Source organism: Rana temporaria, chromosome 8 (assembly GCF_905171775.1).
Source record: "Rana temporaria chromosome 8, aRanTem1.1, whole genome shotgun sequence".
In the NCBI taxonomy this organism is placed as follows: Eukaryota; Metazoa; Chordata; class Amphibia; order Anura; family Ranidae; genus Rana; species Rana temporaria.
In genome coordinates, this window is record NC_053496.1 from 36,323,210 (window position 1) to 36,340,496 (window position 17,287).

Consider the following 17,287-nt stretch of genomic DNA (forward strand, 5'->3'; position numbering starts at 1 on the left):
AGATGCTGGGGAGGATCTGCTTTTGATGGTGGGGCTATTGTTGCTGACTGCAGGGAATCTATTTTACTGCCTTTCTTGTTATCATTGACAAATTCCATACAAATTACTTAGCATCACAAAATACTAAAAGGGGCAATACTAGGAGGTGGGCAGAGGGTGGAACCAAGGGACACTGCTCAGAGGTGGGTGAGGGGCGGACACAAGGGGTCAATTGCAAGGGGGACTACCTGCACCTATTCTGTGAGAAAAAAAAAAAAAACTGAATATATATTTTTTGCCATTATATAAAACAGAATATTCATCGGTCTGATATTATGGGAAATGTTTGGTACCCTCTATTCCATCATAGTAATACTGGCTCAGGGCGTACAAATTCTCTGCAATGCGTTCCTCCAGTTCTTTCAAAATACCTGCAGAAGATAAAGAGCAACATGTCAGGACCAAAACTGTGGTATGCAACCTATGAATTCTGGCCAAAACTGTGCTTTATTATCTGCAGACAAATACTTAAATCTCCCTATGGAGTCCAGTCATAGAATTTATAAGCCCTGATGAAGGAGGGGAGTCTAAATCCCGGAAATGTGTTGGATATTGGAAATGTGTTGTGCTGTCTTGTTACATGCAAATTCTAATAATAAACCCTTCCCGCCTGCCCTGGCGTCCCTTTAAAAGGTTCTGAACGATTGGCAATCAGGTGGGCACTGTGATTGGCCATCACAATGGTCACATGTTTGGGAGCCTGAAGCCACCCTCTACTGATCGTTAGTGGGGACCAAGAGCTGTCTCTGACATCAGACGCACAGCGACACATCTGTGCATTAAAGTCCACCCTTTTGCTGCTGTAAATATGTGATATGCTATTGGTAAGAGGTTTAAAGATTTTGGACTCTTATATCTTATGCTCTCATTAAACTCTACAGTTCACTGTCAGTAGGCATGTGCAAAAGGGAAAAATGTGTTTTGTTTCGTTTTAATTCGTTATTTAATTAATTTCGTTAAGTTAGATTTGTTACATGTGTTAAATTCGTTTTCGGAATTCGTTCGTTTTCGAAAAATCGGATTCGACCGGATTCGATAATATTTCAATCGGATTCGAAAACAAATTCTATTCGAAAACAAATTCGAATGAAAATTGAAAGCAAATTTTAATCAAAATCTAAAAAATATAAATCGATTTCTAAAAAAGAATACAATAAAATAGAATATAAAATAATAAAACAATAGAATGAAAATCAAAGAATAGTAAAGAACAGAATGGAATTTAATAGAATGTAATCAAATACAATAGAATATGACCTGGCTTCTTCTATCTATCTTCTATCTATCTTCCATTTTTTGAAATTCGAAATTCATATAGAATGAACTCAAATTCGAATAGAAAAATATTAGAAGAGTAGAATAATAAAAAATATATATATATATATATATATATATATATATATATATATATATATATATATATATATATATATATATATTTTTTTTTTCTGCTCTATTCTAATATGTTTCTATTTGAATTTGAGTTCATTCTATATGAATTTCGAATTTCAGAAAATGGAAGATAGATAGAAGATAGATAGAAGAAGCCAGGTCATATTCTATTGTATTTGATTACATTCTATTAAATTCCATTCTGTTCTTTACTATTCTTTGATTTTCATTCTATTGTTTTATTATTTTATATTCTATTTTATTGTATTCTTTTTTAGAAATCGATTTATATTTTTTAGATTTTAATTCAAACTTGCTTTCAATTTTCATTCGAATTTGTTTTCGAATAGAATTTGTTTTCGATGTTCGTTCGAACTTCGTCCGCGGGTTTTCGATTTGAAAACGTTTGTTCGGATTCGGTAAATTCGTTAATATTAAAATTCGGGAATTCGTATGCATCCAAATGAACGAAACAAAATGCACATGCCTAACTGTCAGTGGCATGGCTTTGTTTAGCAACAAAGTCATGTAATCACCATGCTGGCACAATACTGAATACGCCATAAAATGCTGCTAGAGGATAGAGTTATACAAGAGGGTTATTTACCGTGATGGCGATGATGATGACGGGTTTGACGATGATGCTGTGGAGAGAAAAAACAAAAGTATTTTTAAACCACGCCTCTGGCTCCAATTACGTGCTTCAAACCCCCCCCCCCCTTTCAAATCCATGCATTCGACACCCCTGCATGTAGATCCTAGTGAAGGGGCCAAATTGGGGTCTATACAGAAAAGTTTTTAGCAAGATCCAAATCTTGCCAATGGTGGATTTTATAGAATAGGTAACACATTTGAAAGAGTTTTGGGTGCTGCACACCCCGATTGAATAGAATTGAATTGGAGATCCCTCATGTTTTTTTTTAGCAGCAAGGTATTGTATAAAACAAGTAACAAGTTGTTTATATGAAAAAAATATATATATTTTTATTCCATGTATAAAAAGTATCAAAAACGAAAGGGAATAGAGCATAATTATATGTGAGTCATAAAAGGCAATTACTGGTAGTAACAAATGGGAAACGAAAAAAAATTATACTGACAGTAAATTATAATGTAAGTATAATTTTTTTCTTTTCTCATACAGAACATATTTCCCTGAAGAAGACCGTTAACCATAAACTTTTGGTTGAAACGCGTAGGGATTTATATATGTGGAATTTCATATGAATTCATTGTTCTAATTTTGAGTCCATGTGTCAAATGTTCCTTTATTTATGAGATATGTTCTTGATGTTATGACCAGTAATTGCCTTTTATGACTCCCATGTAATTATGCTCTATTCCCTTTTGTTTTTAATACTTTTATACATGGAATAAAAAAAATATATTTTTTATATAAACAACTTGTTACTTGTTTTATACAATACCTTGCTGCTAAAAAAAAAAAAACATGAGGGATCTCCCATTCAATGGTGACATGGTAAACATGAGACCAAAAGACATAGGGCCAGATCCACGTAGCGGATCGTAATTTTATTCCGGCGTAGCGTATTGTCGTAACGCTACGCCGCCGCAACTTTGAGAGGCAAGTGCTGTATTCACAAAGCACTTGCCTCTAAAGTTACGGCAGGGTAGCGTAAATCTGACAGCGTAAGGGCGCGGAATTCAAATGTTAAAGATGTAGGCGTGTTTTATGTTAATTTTACTTGACCCAACGTAAATTAAGTTTTTTTTGAACAGCGCATGCGCCGTCCGTGGGGGTATCCCAGTGCGCATGCTCCAAATGAACCTGCAACAAGCCAATGCTTTCGACGTGAACGTCATTCTACGCAAAGCCCTATTCGCGAACGACTTACAGAAACGACGTAAACATTTCTAAATTTGACGCAGGAACGACGTCCATACTTAACATAGGATGCGCCTCATATAGCAGGGGTAACTATACGCCGAAAAAAGCCTTACGGAAACTACGTAAAAAAATGCGCCGGCCGGACGTACGTTCGTGGATCGCCGTATCTAGCTAATTTGCATACTCAACGCGGAAATCGACGGAAGCGCCACCTAGCGCCCAGCGTAAATATGCACCTTAGATCCGATGGCGTACACCAGTCGGATCTAGCCCTGCATCAGACGTATCTTGTTTTGTGGATACAAAACAAAGATACGCCGGAGCAACTTAGCAGTTACGCGGCGTATCAATAGATACGCCAGCGTAACTGCTTCGTGGATCTGGCCCATTGTTTAAATATAAAACATCTATATGTATTATTGTCAAGTTAAAAACATACTAGTACAGCATAAAAACTGAAAAAATTGTTGCAATACTTAAAACAAAGATATGCAACATGACATTCTGGCTCCTGTATATACCCTTCAAACAATAGACACAAATTGGGATCAGGAAGAAGGAATATTTCATAGATCAGACCAAAATGAGGCACAAATGAGGAGGAAAGAGGGACAGAGTGTCCCAAATGAGGAGGAAAGAGGGACAGACTGTCCCTGATTTTTTCCAAATCAGGGACAGTCCCTCGAAATCAGGGACAGTTGGGAGCTATGTATTCAGACAGTGGGGATACTTCCCCACCATCAGAATACAATGATCAGCAGCACTGATCGTTCAGGAAAACCCTGACAGGCTGGATATACACAAGTTGATGGATTGATTGATTAACTTGTGTACAACCATCCTGCCCATACATGGTTTGAAATTCAGTCAGTGGAGGAGACACCATGGTGAAAATGGGGGCATGCTTACAAAAAAAAAAATGTAATAAAAAAAGTGAATTAAAAAAAAAGTTGTTTCCAATTGCGGAAGATGGGAGGCTTGGAGGGATTAAAAGAGCTGAGCTTGAGTGAAAGTTCACTTAAAGCGGAGCTCCACCCTAAAGTGGAACTGCCGCTGATCGGAACCCTCCCCCCCTCCGGTGTCACATTTGACACCTTTAAGGGGGGAGGGGGGTGCAGATACCTGTCTAAAGACAGGTATTTGCACCCACTTCCGGCCACACAGTCTCGGGCAGACTGCTGGCATGACGTCAGCTCCCGTCCCCCGTTGTGTTCTGGGAACACTCGGCTCCCAGTACACAGCAGGAGCCAATCGGCAGGCGTAGCGCGACTCGCGCAAAATGCACCGTAGAGAACCAGGCAGAGAAGCCAGAGCGCTTCACTTCCTGGTTCCCTCACCGAGGATGGCGGTGGGAGGGGGCAGCAGAGTGACAAGCGATCGCTCGTCCTCTGCTGCGGACGGCGCTGGACTCCAGGACAGGTAAGTGTCCTAATATTAAGGCCCCGTACACACCATAGAATCTATCCGCAGATAAATCCCATCGAATGGGTTTCAGCGGATAGATTCTATGGTGTGTACACTCCGGCGGATATTTATCCGCGGATATTTCCGAATTCCAGCAGATAAATATTTGTCGACATGCACAGAATATCTATCCGCTGGAATCGGATCCCACGGATGGATCCGCTCGTCTGTACAGACTCACCGGATCCATCCGTCCAAAGGGATTCCCCGCACGCGTCGTAATGATTTGATGCATGCGTGGAATTCCTTATATGACAGCGTCGCGCCCATCGCGCGTCATAATCGCGGCGACGGCGCGACACGTCATCGCCAGAGGATTTCAGCGCGGATTTCAATGCGATGGTGTGTACACTCCATCGCATGAAAATCCGCCGAAATCCTCGTGACGATTTATCTGCGGAAACGGTCCGCTGGACTGTATTCGCGGATAAATTCTCTCGTGTGTATGGGGCCTAAAAGTCAGCAGCTGCAGTATTTGTAGCTGCTGGCTTTTAATATTTTTTTTTCAGCGGAGCTCCGCTTTAAAACCAATATAAATACATACAGAGGCCAATTGGACACCATCCGTATATGCCCGGATAAGGGTCTGGTATGGATTTTGGGTGGGACCCCACCTAAGGCTGAAACTCACACCCGGGGGGCGGGGGGGGGGGGAGTGGGGGCTGAAGGGTTGGCTAAATAATAACTGCCCAGACTATCCAATTGTATTCGCCAAATGTATCGAAAATAGCAGCAATACATGAAGGCCAAAACTGCCACCACTTCTGATATTAGCAACAAAACAATTGGTGAGATAACAAAAATTGATTCAGAATTTTCTCCCCACCGATGGTTGTATTTTGTACAAATTCCCGACATACTTTTTATATAAACTGGATTGAAATGTGGTGCTGGTAATTTAGTTAAAAAAAATGGTAGAATTGAACCAAAAAATGGACCATGGTAAAAATGTAGTGGACCCTGATGAAAATTTGATGGACCCTGATGAGACTTTGATAGACCCTGGTGTAGATACATTTTCTTACCTGGTCCCCCCCCCCCCCCCCGACATATATACATTGTACAATAAAGACGTTTGGACAGTCATACCCTCAACCACATTCGTCAAACCCCAGTTCCAATGGATCCCTAATACTTACAGAGGATGACGCAACGGTCAGAAGGGAAAGGATCCCGATGAGCTGAGTGGGGCTCATGGCTGGCCAGGTCCTTCTTCTCCAATGCACACGGTACAGAGTCTATGTTGACCTGGACAGTTTACACACCCCTTGTGTCCAACCTCCTTTACATTAGTAAACAAAGGATCCAATGGAGGGGGTGGTCAGTCCCACCTGAATGTCAACGTGTAAGTACAAGTCCTGGAACAGGGCAGATCCTCCATTCCTTGCTGTGAGGGCTCTTTAGAAAAATTAGCACAATAATTGATAGTGTTTTGCTGCGCTCCATCCTATGCTGTTTCTTTCCCTCCCTTCTATCAGGTTTCACAATAGTGCACTGCAGCAATGTAATTAAAAAATCAACACTGCCCTCAGGAAAGTTCACTCTTTAGGAAAGATAATCAGCTATTTCATTAAGCCCTCATTCACATTTACTGCGGCTTTGAAATTGTGCGACTTCATCTAAAATCGGACAATTTCAAATGTCGGTGCCACTTTGGGTGCGACTTGGAAGACATTTGTGCAGCTTCATGCACAGATGTCTATTGAAGTCGCACCTGAAAACGCCAAAAGTGGTGCAGGAACTACTTTTTCAAATCGGTGTGGCACAGCAAAGTCAGTGTCGCACCGATTTGAACAGTGTCATTGCCGGCAATAGGCTGCAACATGTCATGCGATTTGACCTGGGCGGGGCCGAGTGATACAGTCGGTGGCTGTCTGGTATGGATTTTTGGGGGGGACCCCACGCCATTTTTTTTTTACATTTTGGTGCAGGGTTCCCCTTAAAATCTATACCAGACCCTTAGGTCTGGTATGGATTTTTGTGGGGAACCCCACAGCATTTTTTAAAAAAATGGCGCGGGGTTCCCCTTAATATCAATACCAGACCTGAAGGACCCCACGTTTTTTTTTTGGTTGCTGTTTTTTTCAATGACTTTGATCTGTATTGCCAATTCATGAATTGTAGTTTTAAATTACTTTTTTCCTTTAGAACTTACATTTTGTGCAGGGACATTTCTAAACATTCGATACTTTACAGGCATACTATACACACCCCACCAGGCACGAAATTTAAAGGAATATTTCACTTTTATTGTTTCACTTTAAGCATTATTAAATTCACTGCTCCCGAAAAAACAGCCGTTTTTTAAAACTTTATTTGCATTGGTACATGTCCCCTGGGGCAGGACCAGGGTCCCCAAAAACTTTTTATGTCAATAACTTGCATATTAACCTTTAAAATTAGCACTCAAAACTAGCATCAGGAGGCTCATCCTAGGAAATATACTAGGCAGCCACTGGCATGCAAGGAAGTGGCTGCAAAGTGGTTGCAAGAGATCTGCAGCACAGAGATGCAACAACTGATAAAAAGGCAATCATTTTTAATCTGCAGCTTTCATTAAAATATGTGCAGGTGATCCTGCCATGAAGATCCTAGATTAAGCACTTCCTGTTTTAGGGTGACACCACTCTGTCCTTGTTTCCCAATTGTGCTCCTGCATTGTCTGAGGCTACAGGCACCCACTCTAATGTACAATACACAGGCATGACCCAGTGCTGGGAAAAGCAATGATGGCTTTACTGGAGTGCATGAAGACAGGGAGTGGCTGTGAAGAGGCAGCAGGAGACCAGCAGCGCTGCAGCATATGACGAAAGAACGGGTGAAAACAGGAATTTGTTACTAGATATTTAAACATAGATTTACTACAGCTTTCATAACTATAATCCCTGCCATAAGGTTCAGGGTTCAGTCATTTCCTTATATAGCATAACAACACTGGGCCAGATCCATGAAGACTTACGACAGGCGTATCAGTAGATACGCCGTCGTAAGTCCGAATCCCCGCCGTCGCAACTTTAAGCGTATTCTCAAACTGAGATTCGCTTTAATGTTGCTAAGATACGGCCGGCGTAAGTCTCCTACGCCGTCGTATCTTAACTGCATATTTACGCTGGCCGCTAGGTGCCGTTTCTGTTGATTTCCACGTCGAGTATGCAAATTAGCTAGATACGGCGATCCACGAACGTACGTCCGGCTGGCGCATTTTTTACGTCGTTTCCGCAAGGCTTTTTTGGACGTATAGTTACCCCTGATATATGAGGTGTATCCTATGTTAAGTATGGCCGTCGTTCCCGCGTCGAAATTTGAAAAATTTACGTCGCTTGCGTAAGTCGTTTGCGAATAGTCTGTACAGACTCACCGGATCAGTCCGTCCGCTCCCATCCCTCGCATGCGTCGTAATGATTCGACGCATGCGTGGAAGTATTTACCTTCCAGGGTCGCGCACGTCGCTGTGTCATCGTCGTGGCGACGGCGCGGCCACGTCACCGCGGATGTATTCTGCGGGGATTTCGATCTGATGGTGTGTACAGCCATCAGATCCAAATCCGCCAGAGGATTTATCCGCTGGAAACGGTCCGGCGGACCGTTTCCAGCGGAAATCCTCTCGTGTGTACAAGGCCCTAGACTTCCTACACTTTATGCTCTGCCCAAGATACATAAAAACATGGAATTTCCTCCTGGTCGTCCAATAGTTTCTGGCAATGGTTGCCTCACGGAGCCAGCCAGTAAACTTATGCCGTGTACACACGACTGTTTTCGGGATGTAAAAAATGATTTTTTTTTTAATGTCATAAAAAACGACCGTGTGTGGGCTCAAGAGCATTTTTCACGACGTAAAAAATGGGCATTAAAAATTTAGAACATGCTCTAAATTTTCACGTCGTTTTTAACGTCGTAAAAAATGGTCGCGTGTGCACTTTAACGACGTGAAAAAACCATGCATGCTCAGAAGCAAGTTATGAGACGGGAGCGCTCGTTCTGGCAAAACTAGCGTTCGTAATGGAGATAGCACATTCATCACGCTGTAACAGACTGAAAAGCGCGCCAAACTTTTACTAACACAAAATCAGCAAAAGCAGCCCCAAGGGTGGTGCCATCCGAATGGAACTTCCCCTTTATAGTGCCGTCGTACGTGTTGTACGTCACCACGCTTTGCTAGAGCATTTTTTTTTCACGATCGTGTGTGGGCAACGTCGTTTTAATGATGAAGTTGGAAAAAACAACGTTTTTTTCTAGAGGCTGAAAACGTTGTTTTTTACATGCCGAAAATCGATCGTGTGTACGCGGCATTAGACTTTTAAATAAAATGGCATTTTAGTTTTATTCCCATTTTAGTCTTGACTAAAATGCCATTTTAGTTTTAGTCGTATTCTAGTCATCTCAATTGTTTTAGTTTTAGTCGTAATTTAGTCGACTAAAATAGTTTTCATTTAGTTGACTAAAATGTTTTAGTCATTTTAGTCGACGGAATTAACATTGTGTTCTACCACTGTTTTGTCCGTTTATGAAGCAGTGAAGAGCGGTGATCCCAAGGATCACCACTGATCACAGCCCATAAACAGTTTATGAAATAGATAATCGGGGGGAGAAGTGTTTGAACTTGTTCTCCTGCAGATTATCTCTACACACAGTGAAGTCTCATAGACTGACACAGTAATGGCCAGTTTATGAAGCTGTGATCTGAGCTCTTCACTGGTGATTTGTGTCAGAATTCACACTCCCTGATTCACCATCTCAGAGCTGGTGAAGTGGGGAGTGAAGAGGGAATCCCAGGGGTTCTGAGGAGGAAGGAGGAAGATTTTTAACTTCCTTCAGCCCTGGTTCACACTGGGTACGATTTGGAACGATTTGAGATGCGATTTGACATGTCAAATCGCATCTCAAATTCGCGGCAATTGTCGGCAATGGCACTGTCCTAATCAGTGCGACGCCGCATCTGCGATTTCAAAAAGTAGTTCCTGTACTACTTTTTGCGATTTCGGGCCGCGATTTACATTAAATTGCGGCCGAAATCGTGGCCGCGAAATCGCGGTAAAATCGCGCATTTTACCGCGATTTTGAATTCGCAGCAGTGTGAACCTAGGCTAAACCTGTGTGAAGTTGGCACCCCATGTTTGTAAAATCTGAATAAAAATATTCCATTCGTTTGTGCTGGTTTGTGCCGCTAAAACGAGCATTTGTGCCGGTTTGGTTTCTGAGATATTAAACATCCAATTTAATGCAAGCCCCGCCCACTTTGCACCCCATGTTGCTGAATTTTAAAAAAAACGGCGCCATTCGTTTGTGCCGCGTTTGTGCTGGTTTGTGCCGCAAAAAGAAACGTTTGTGCCGCTTTGGTTCCGGAGATATTGAGCGTTATATTTTCTGTAACCCCGCCCCCTTTGCACCCCATGTTGCTGAATTAAAAAAAAAACTGCGCCATTCGTTTGTGCCGCGTTTGTGCTGGTTTGTGCCGCAAAAAGAAACGTTTGTGCCGCTTTGGTTACGGAGATATTGAGCGACACAAACGTTTCTTTTTGCGGCACAAACCATCACAAACGCGGCACAAACGAATGGCGCCGTTTTTTTTAAAATTCAGCAACATGGGGTGCAAAGTGGGCGGGGTTACAGAAAATATAACGCTCAATATCTCCGGAACCAAAACGGCACAAACGTTTCTTTTTGCGGCACAAACCAGCACAAACGCGGCACAAACGAATGGCGCAGTTTTTTTTTAAATTCAGCAACATGGGGTGCAAAGTGGGCGGGGCTTGCATTAAATTGAATGTTTAATATCTCAGAAACCAAACCTGCACAAACGCTCGTTTTAGCGGCACAAACCAGCACAAACGCGGCACAAACGAATGGTATATTTTTATTCAGATTTTACAAACATGGGGTGCCAACTTCACACAGGTCTTCCTTCAACCTCGTTCAGACCCCCCAACACTGTAACCATGTCCCCCTGTAATTTTTATGTGTATACATATATATATATATAAAATGTATACATGTACATATATATAATGTGTGTGTATATACATGTATATACAATGTGTGTGTATACATATATATATTACGCAGGGGGACTCGTTATTTTAATTACATTAACCACGCCGTCTTTCAGTGAACTGAGCGGTGATAATTTATCACTGCTCAATAAACTGACATCTCCGTATTTCTGTGAATTTCTGGTCCGTTCTCCAGTGTTTGAAGCGTTGGTAGATCACTTCACTCCTCCAAGGGTGAAGCGATCTTCTCCGCTTCATAAACAGGCACACAGAGGAGAAAAATCTTCACCGTGAATGCCGGAGAAAGAAGCAGTGAATAGATTTCACTGCTTCATAAACGGACACCTGTATAAGCTGACCTATGAGAGCAAAAACTGTCCTAAAAAATGTGATAAAGTCTGGTCACAATGTATCGATGCGAATGGCCCAAGGCCCTAGGGCTCGTTGTGAAGTCCTAGATGACACCATTGTGCTTCGAATTTTGTGCTGTTGATTTTGCTGACCTCATACCATGCTCCTCCCCCCCTACCTTTCCACACCCCCCCCCCCCATCCCACTCCACCCTGGGGTGGCATGATGGATGCCATTGTCACAATGTTCAATCTGTCTACTGCTGCGTCTCACTCATGGACACTTATTATCAGTTTAATCTGATTCATTGTCTCTGTTCCTGTAACCTTATGCATATATAGACTGTCTGTGTCATTGTCATTTCTCATAATTCTCAATAAAACCTATTTTCTGTTAAAAAAAAAAAGTCCAAGGGGATTATTCTAGTGCTATGCACGCGCTTTTCTTTTCTCCTTACATACATCAAAGCAAATGACACTTTAGCAAATATAACTACACTGTGCCTCAGCAGGGAATGTCCTTGGACTTTGTTGTGACATCAACAGAAGGTTGTATAACCAGCCACACTCCGCTACAGCTGCCTGGGACTTGTCTGGGACATCATGTTCATGGCGTTCAATGACACTAAACTAAAAAAAAAAAAATCTCAGAAATGTACCTTCTTTTCCTCCAAATCCTTAAATTCCTTCTTTTTTTTTGTCTGCTCGTCTGTACGGGGCCTAAGATATCGATTTGTGTCGCTAAAGTCTGTCCCTGCTGGAAACGCCAACCTCTCCCTACACTGACAAAAAGTATATGAATGTATTAGACACCTATATACTGCACAGCAAGTAGCACACCTATACCAGTCCTTAAAATTACTTTTGTGGACCTTTTAGATAGCTATTTGATAGAATATAGCCTGTCCCTGCTCCAAACAGCACCTTCTCCCTACACTGACAAAAAGCAGAATGTAAGATCAGGTCTATTTATAAGGTAGGGGGTATGTCCATGTGCTGAAATGTCTCAATTGGCTGTCCTGCACCACCTGATGGATGTGTCATAGGTCAAAGTTCTTACCCATGTAACATTGCGGACCGCCGCGAACATCACCAGATGTCTCCTGGTTTGTCGGACCACGAACATGCAAAGTTCGCCGCGAAACGACCACGGGCGAACCGGCAGGCCATCTCTACTAGGGACTAAGAACTATGGACAATGGATTATGGAATATAGACTAGAGCAGGCATGTCCAAAGTCCGGCCCGCGGGCTAATCACAGCCCGTATCACAGCCCGTGTTCCGGTTTTGAACGCCTGGTTATTTAGTCATATATATCTTTTGTGGCCCCCGACGATCTCCCAGTGCTGGGGCCACAAAAGATGTATTTGCCTCAGGAGGAGGCGGGACGAGCGCTGTGCACACAGGAGAATTTCCTGTTTACGGGCGGCCTCTGTAATAGGAAGTCCCGTCTCCGGCGCTGCCATTGGACAACTGTTCTGTCCATCAAAGGAGGCGGGACTTTCTCTTAAAGACAGGAGATTCTCCTGTAGGTCATCTTTGGCGCTCGTGAGTGCAATGGTGAGTGCTTTCCTGGCAATGGTAAGTGCATTCCTGGTAATGGTGGGTGCTGCATTCCTGGCAATGGTGGGTGCTGCATTCCTGGCAATTGGAGGTGCTGCATTCATGGCAATGGTGGGTCTGTGGATGGACACTTGTGAGGCTGCAGATGAGCATTGACCCTTATTTATTTAAAATTATTATTTTGTTCCCTGAAACGTCGCTTTTAAAGTGAAGGTGAGTATAATATACGCCATTAAATACAATGGCCCGGATTCACGTAGCACTTACACAGACGTATCTACAGATACACCGCGTAAGTGTAAATGTGCGCCGTCGTATCTATGCGCCGTGCCCGTAGAACTAGATACGCCTGAAAATAGGCTTCCTCCGGCCGATGTAACTTTCCTACGCCGGCGTATCTTGGGCGCATATTTACGCTGGCCACCTCATTGCAAATATGCAAATGAGTGAGATACGCCGATTCACGAACGTACTTGCGCCCGGCGCATAATATACGCGGTTTATGTAAGGCTTATGTCCGGCGTAAAGTTAAGCCTCAAAAAGCAGGTGTAAGTCATGTTAAGGTATGGACCAGGGAACAACAGTCGTTTTTTACGTCGTTTACGTAGTAGTACGTGAATAGGGCTGGGCGTAGGTTACGTTCACATCGTAGGCAGTGATCCGACGTATCTTAGGGAGTATTTCCGACGTGATTCTGAGCATGCGCACTGGGATGCGTCCACGGGACGGCGCATGCGCCGTTCGTTCGGCCCATCATTTGCACTAAGAACTATGGACAATAGACTAGGAACTATTAACTAGAAACTATGGACTAAGAGCTGTGGTGAAGGGACTATGGACTAGGGTAGGGGTGGGCAACCTTTCAGAGGTGAAGATTCAGAGCTCCTTTTTTTTGTTTAAGCATTTTACTAACAGGGCCTAACTAAATACCCTGTTTCTCCGAAAATAAGCCCTACCCCGAAAATAAGACCTAGCGTGAGTTTCTCGGATGGCTGCAATATAAGCCCTACCCCAAAAATAAGCCCTAGTTAAAGTCCTTGTAAAAACATGTAATCCGTTCTGTAAAAAAATTATATAATGTGCAGTGTGTCTCCCTTTTGTAACTTTATTGTGGAAAATACTTTATTTACAGCACTGCTGGGCGCTCACGTGACCCGCCGGAGCTCTTCTCCTCTCCTCCCGGCTGATATCAGCTCTTTTTTTTTCAATAAAACTTTATTAAGCCCCTACCCACTGCAGTACTCAGAGTGGGGCTGACGTCATTGGGGTTCTTGGCCCCTCCCTCTGCAGTATTTGGAGTAGGGAAGAAGAGCTCCAGCGGGTCACGTGAGTGGCAAGCGGCACTGTAAATAAGGTATTTTCCACAATAATGTTACACAAGGAGACACACTGCACATGATATTATCTTTTTACAGAACGGATTACATCATTTTATGAGGTCTTTAAACAAAGGTTTATTTTTGGGATTACAGAATTTCACAATGCTGACTCCAGAGCTGACAGGGGGAGAAACTTTTTTGTACATACCATAAACAAATAAGACATCCCCTGAAAATAAGCCCTAGTGTGTTTTTTGTAGCCAGAATTAATATAAGACCCGGTCTTATTTTCGGGGAAACACGGTAGTAAGGAAAACTTTAAAAATATATAATAAAATGTCACTTTAAAAATATAAACGTAGCCTACCTTATACAGTGCCTTGAAAAAGTATTCACACCCCTTGACATTTTCTACATTTTGTCACGTTACAACTAAAATCTTAAATGTATTTTATTGGGATTTCATGTGATAGACCAACACAAAGTGGCACATAATTGTGAAGTGGAAGGAAAACGATAAATGGTTTTCAAAATGTTTTACATATAAATATGTGAAAAGTGAGGTGTACATTTGTATAGCGCCCCCCTGAGTAGAACCACCTTTCACTGCAATTACAGCTGCAAGTCTTTTGGGGGATGTCTCTACCAGCTTTTTACATCTAGAGAGTGAAATAAGGCAAACACAGGGACACACGTGAGTGACACGATGTGCAGGACGTCATATGACCAGTGGTGGCCGCTTCATTAGGGGCGCTGTCCCCTAATCCATGCGCCAGGCCACTTATCTACATGCAGTCTGAGGCTATAATTAGCTTAACCACTTAAGACCCGGACCAAAATGCAGCTAAAGGACCTTGCCCCTTTTTGCGATTCGGCACTGCGTTGCTTTAACTGACAATTGCACGGTCGTGCGACGTGGCTCCCAAACAAAATTGGCGTCCTTTTTTCCCCACAAATAGAGCTTTCTTTTGGTGGTATTTGATCACCTCTGTGGTTTTTATTTTTTGTGCTATAAACAAAAATAGAGCGACAATTTTGAAAAAAATTCAATATTTTTTCCTTTTTGCTATAATAAATATCCCCCAAAAATATATAAAAAACATTTTTTTTCCTCAGTTTAGGCCGATACGTATTCTTCTACCTATTTTTGGTAAAAAAAATCGCAATAAGTGTTTATCGGTTGGTTTGCGCAAAATTTATAGCGTTTACAAAATAGGGGATTGTTTTATTGCATTTTTATAATTTTTTTTTTTTTACTACTAATGGCGGCGATTAGCGATTTTTTTCATGACTGCGACATTATGGCGGACACTTCAGACAATTTTGACACATTTTTGGGACCATTGTAATTTTCACAGCAAAAAATGCATTTAAAATGCATGACTATGGTATAACAGATGTGCAATTAAACCGTATTATTACCCCTACTACCCAAAACCAACCTTCTTCCCATTAAATGGAGACCACACCAGTTGTTGGGTAAAATAATAGGCCGTAGCAGCCTTATTTTTATTAAAGATAATAATTTAACAATTTTAACATAAACAACACACCTGTCCTATAACTAACTGACGTTGGTCTCTGCAGGCGAAAGCCTGTAACTGTAACACTATAAATATATATAAACATATATATACACAAACTCAAACCCTGTATATATATAAACATATATATACAATTAACTCCTCAATTGCACTGCGGTCTCTCGTGCCCTTCTGTCAGGCCTCAAGCCGATGCGTGCTCAGAGACCCTCCCGACCGCAGTGCACCATACCGTTCCCTCCAGGTAACCTCCGTTATCTGGGACCCATCCTTTTTCCTGTCACCGACAGGTCTTAACTCCCTTATTTTCCGGCTCCTCCTTCACCCGCAGAGACCAAAACCACGCCACAGCACCCAAGGGTAAAACCTTATCCTTGGGTGCCCCTCCACACCCTAATGGCCCTCTGAATCCCGTCTTGCAAGCCCAAGAACCACATGTCTATCCCAACTGACGTGAGATGCACCCCATCCCCTCGTAAATACCTCCATGTTTCTTCCTCCAGCTCCATGTGGCGCTCCACCAGCCCCCCGTTCCGAGCCATGAACCTGCCCACATCCCGGTTGATCTTCCTTCGGGCCCGGTTGATCCTGCTTACTGACCTTGCTAACCTCCAGGCGGTCCGAGCAACAATGTCAGACCAAACTATAACCGTACCCGGAAACTCCGTCCTCAACCTTAGGATATCAAACTTAATATCCCTGGTGACATCGAGCATCGATCTGACCCCCCAGGTCGTTACCTCCGACATGTAACAATAGTACATCGGGAGGCCGGTCCAGCCGTGCAAAACGATGCACTTCAGGAACCATTCTGCCCCAAAGCATCCCCGGGACCCCCAGCCAGCGCACACAGGCTTCCTCCCTTGGGAAGCCCAGTTGCCAACCATCCGGCCTAACATCAGCCCGCCTTGCTCCCCATACTACATATGAGTGGCCCAGGATCCACACCAAGGCCGGGGTACCATCTGAAAGAAAGATATACAAGAAAGAACCGGGTAACTCACAGCACACCAACACACTGACTCCCACATTTCAAACATGATACACACCATGCACTTGTCCCCCCCCCTCCTCCCTATCAGGGATTAACTATCCAACAGATGAGGGCGGACGTAGCTCCTAAATCTCCTAGATTCCCACCTGCCGATTTGCTTCACCACCTCTACTCCCAAACCGCATCTATGTGCTTCAGTTGCCGCACCAATGCGGAAGGAGTGAGAAGAAAAACTTTTCTCATCCACTCCCCCCGCACGGAGCCCCTTTTTAAAAAAATGGTAACAAATTGGTACCTGGAAAGGGGGGACCCATCACCATGTATCAAAAAGGAACCCTCTGCCCCCGGGCGCATGTCAAGAAACGCCCGAACCGCCCCGACCGGGCACAGCGTAGACCCCGGCAGGGCAAATAGTAGAACCTCTCGTCCCTTTCCCATCTGATCCGTTTTTGACTTGCGCAGCCAAAGCGACACCCTGTCTCGCCCACAACTTACCTCTTGATAACTCAGGCCGCTTGGCCTCTTCTTCGATGGGCTCACCAACTCCCCTATCCTGAAGGCCCCAAAGAACGCCAATATGAACGCCACCATGAACGCTGACTCGTACTCCGAGGAACAAATACCCGGCAACTGCCCCACCAAACCTTGCAGCACCGAGAACGAAACCGGGCGCCTAACATCCCGGGTCATACGAGCTTTCCTATACCCCTTGAGCGCCTGCCTAACCCAAAAATCCTTGGTGAAATCTTGGCAACCCCGCAACTTGAACAGGAACGCCAAACCCGC

The 17,287-nt window shown here is 43.3% G+C and overlaps 1 protein-coding gene across 1 annotated transcript in view; it reads right to left on the reverse strand.

The window, feature by feature from the left end:
- The window catches only part of HABP2 (hyaluronan binding protein 2), a 34,766-nt gene extending 28,763 nt beyond the window's left edge, over positions 1-6,003 (reverse strand). The window contains exons 1-3 of the mRNA XM_040361582.1: positions 5,884-6,003; positions 2,039-2,075; positions 333-410 (exon numbers count right to left, since the gene is read on the reverse strand). Coding sequence (XP_040217516.1) covers positions 333-410; positions 2,039-2,075; positions 5,884-5,940 — 172 coding nt within the window. The 5' untranslated portion in view covers positions 5,941-6,003. The remainder of the gene's footprint in view (positions 1-332; positions 411-2,038; positions 2,076-5,883) is intronic.
- Between the last annotated feature and the right edge of the window lie 11,284 nt (positions 6,004-17,287).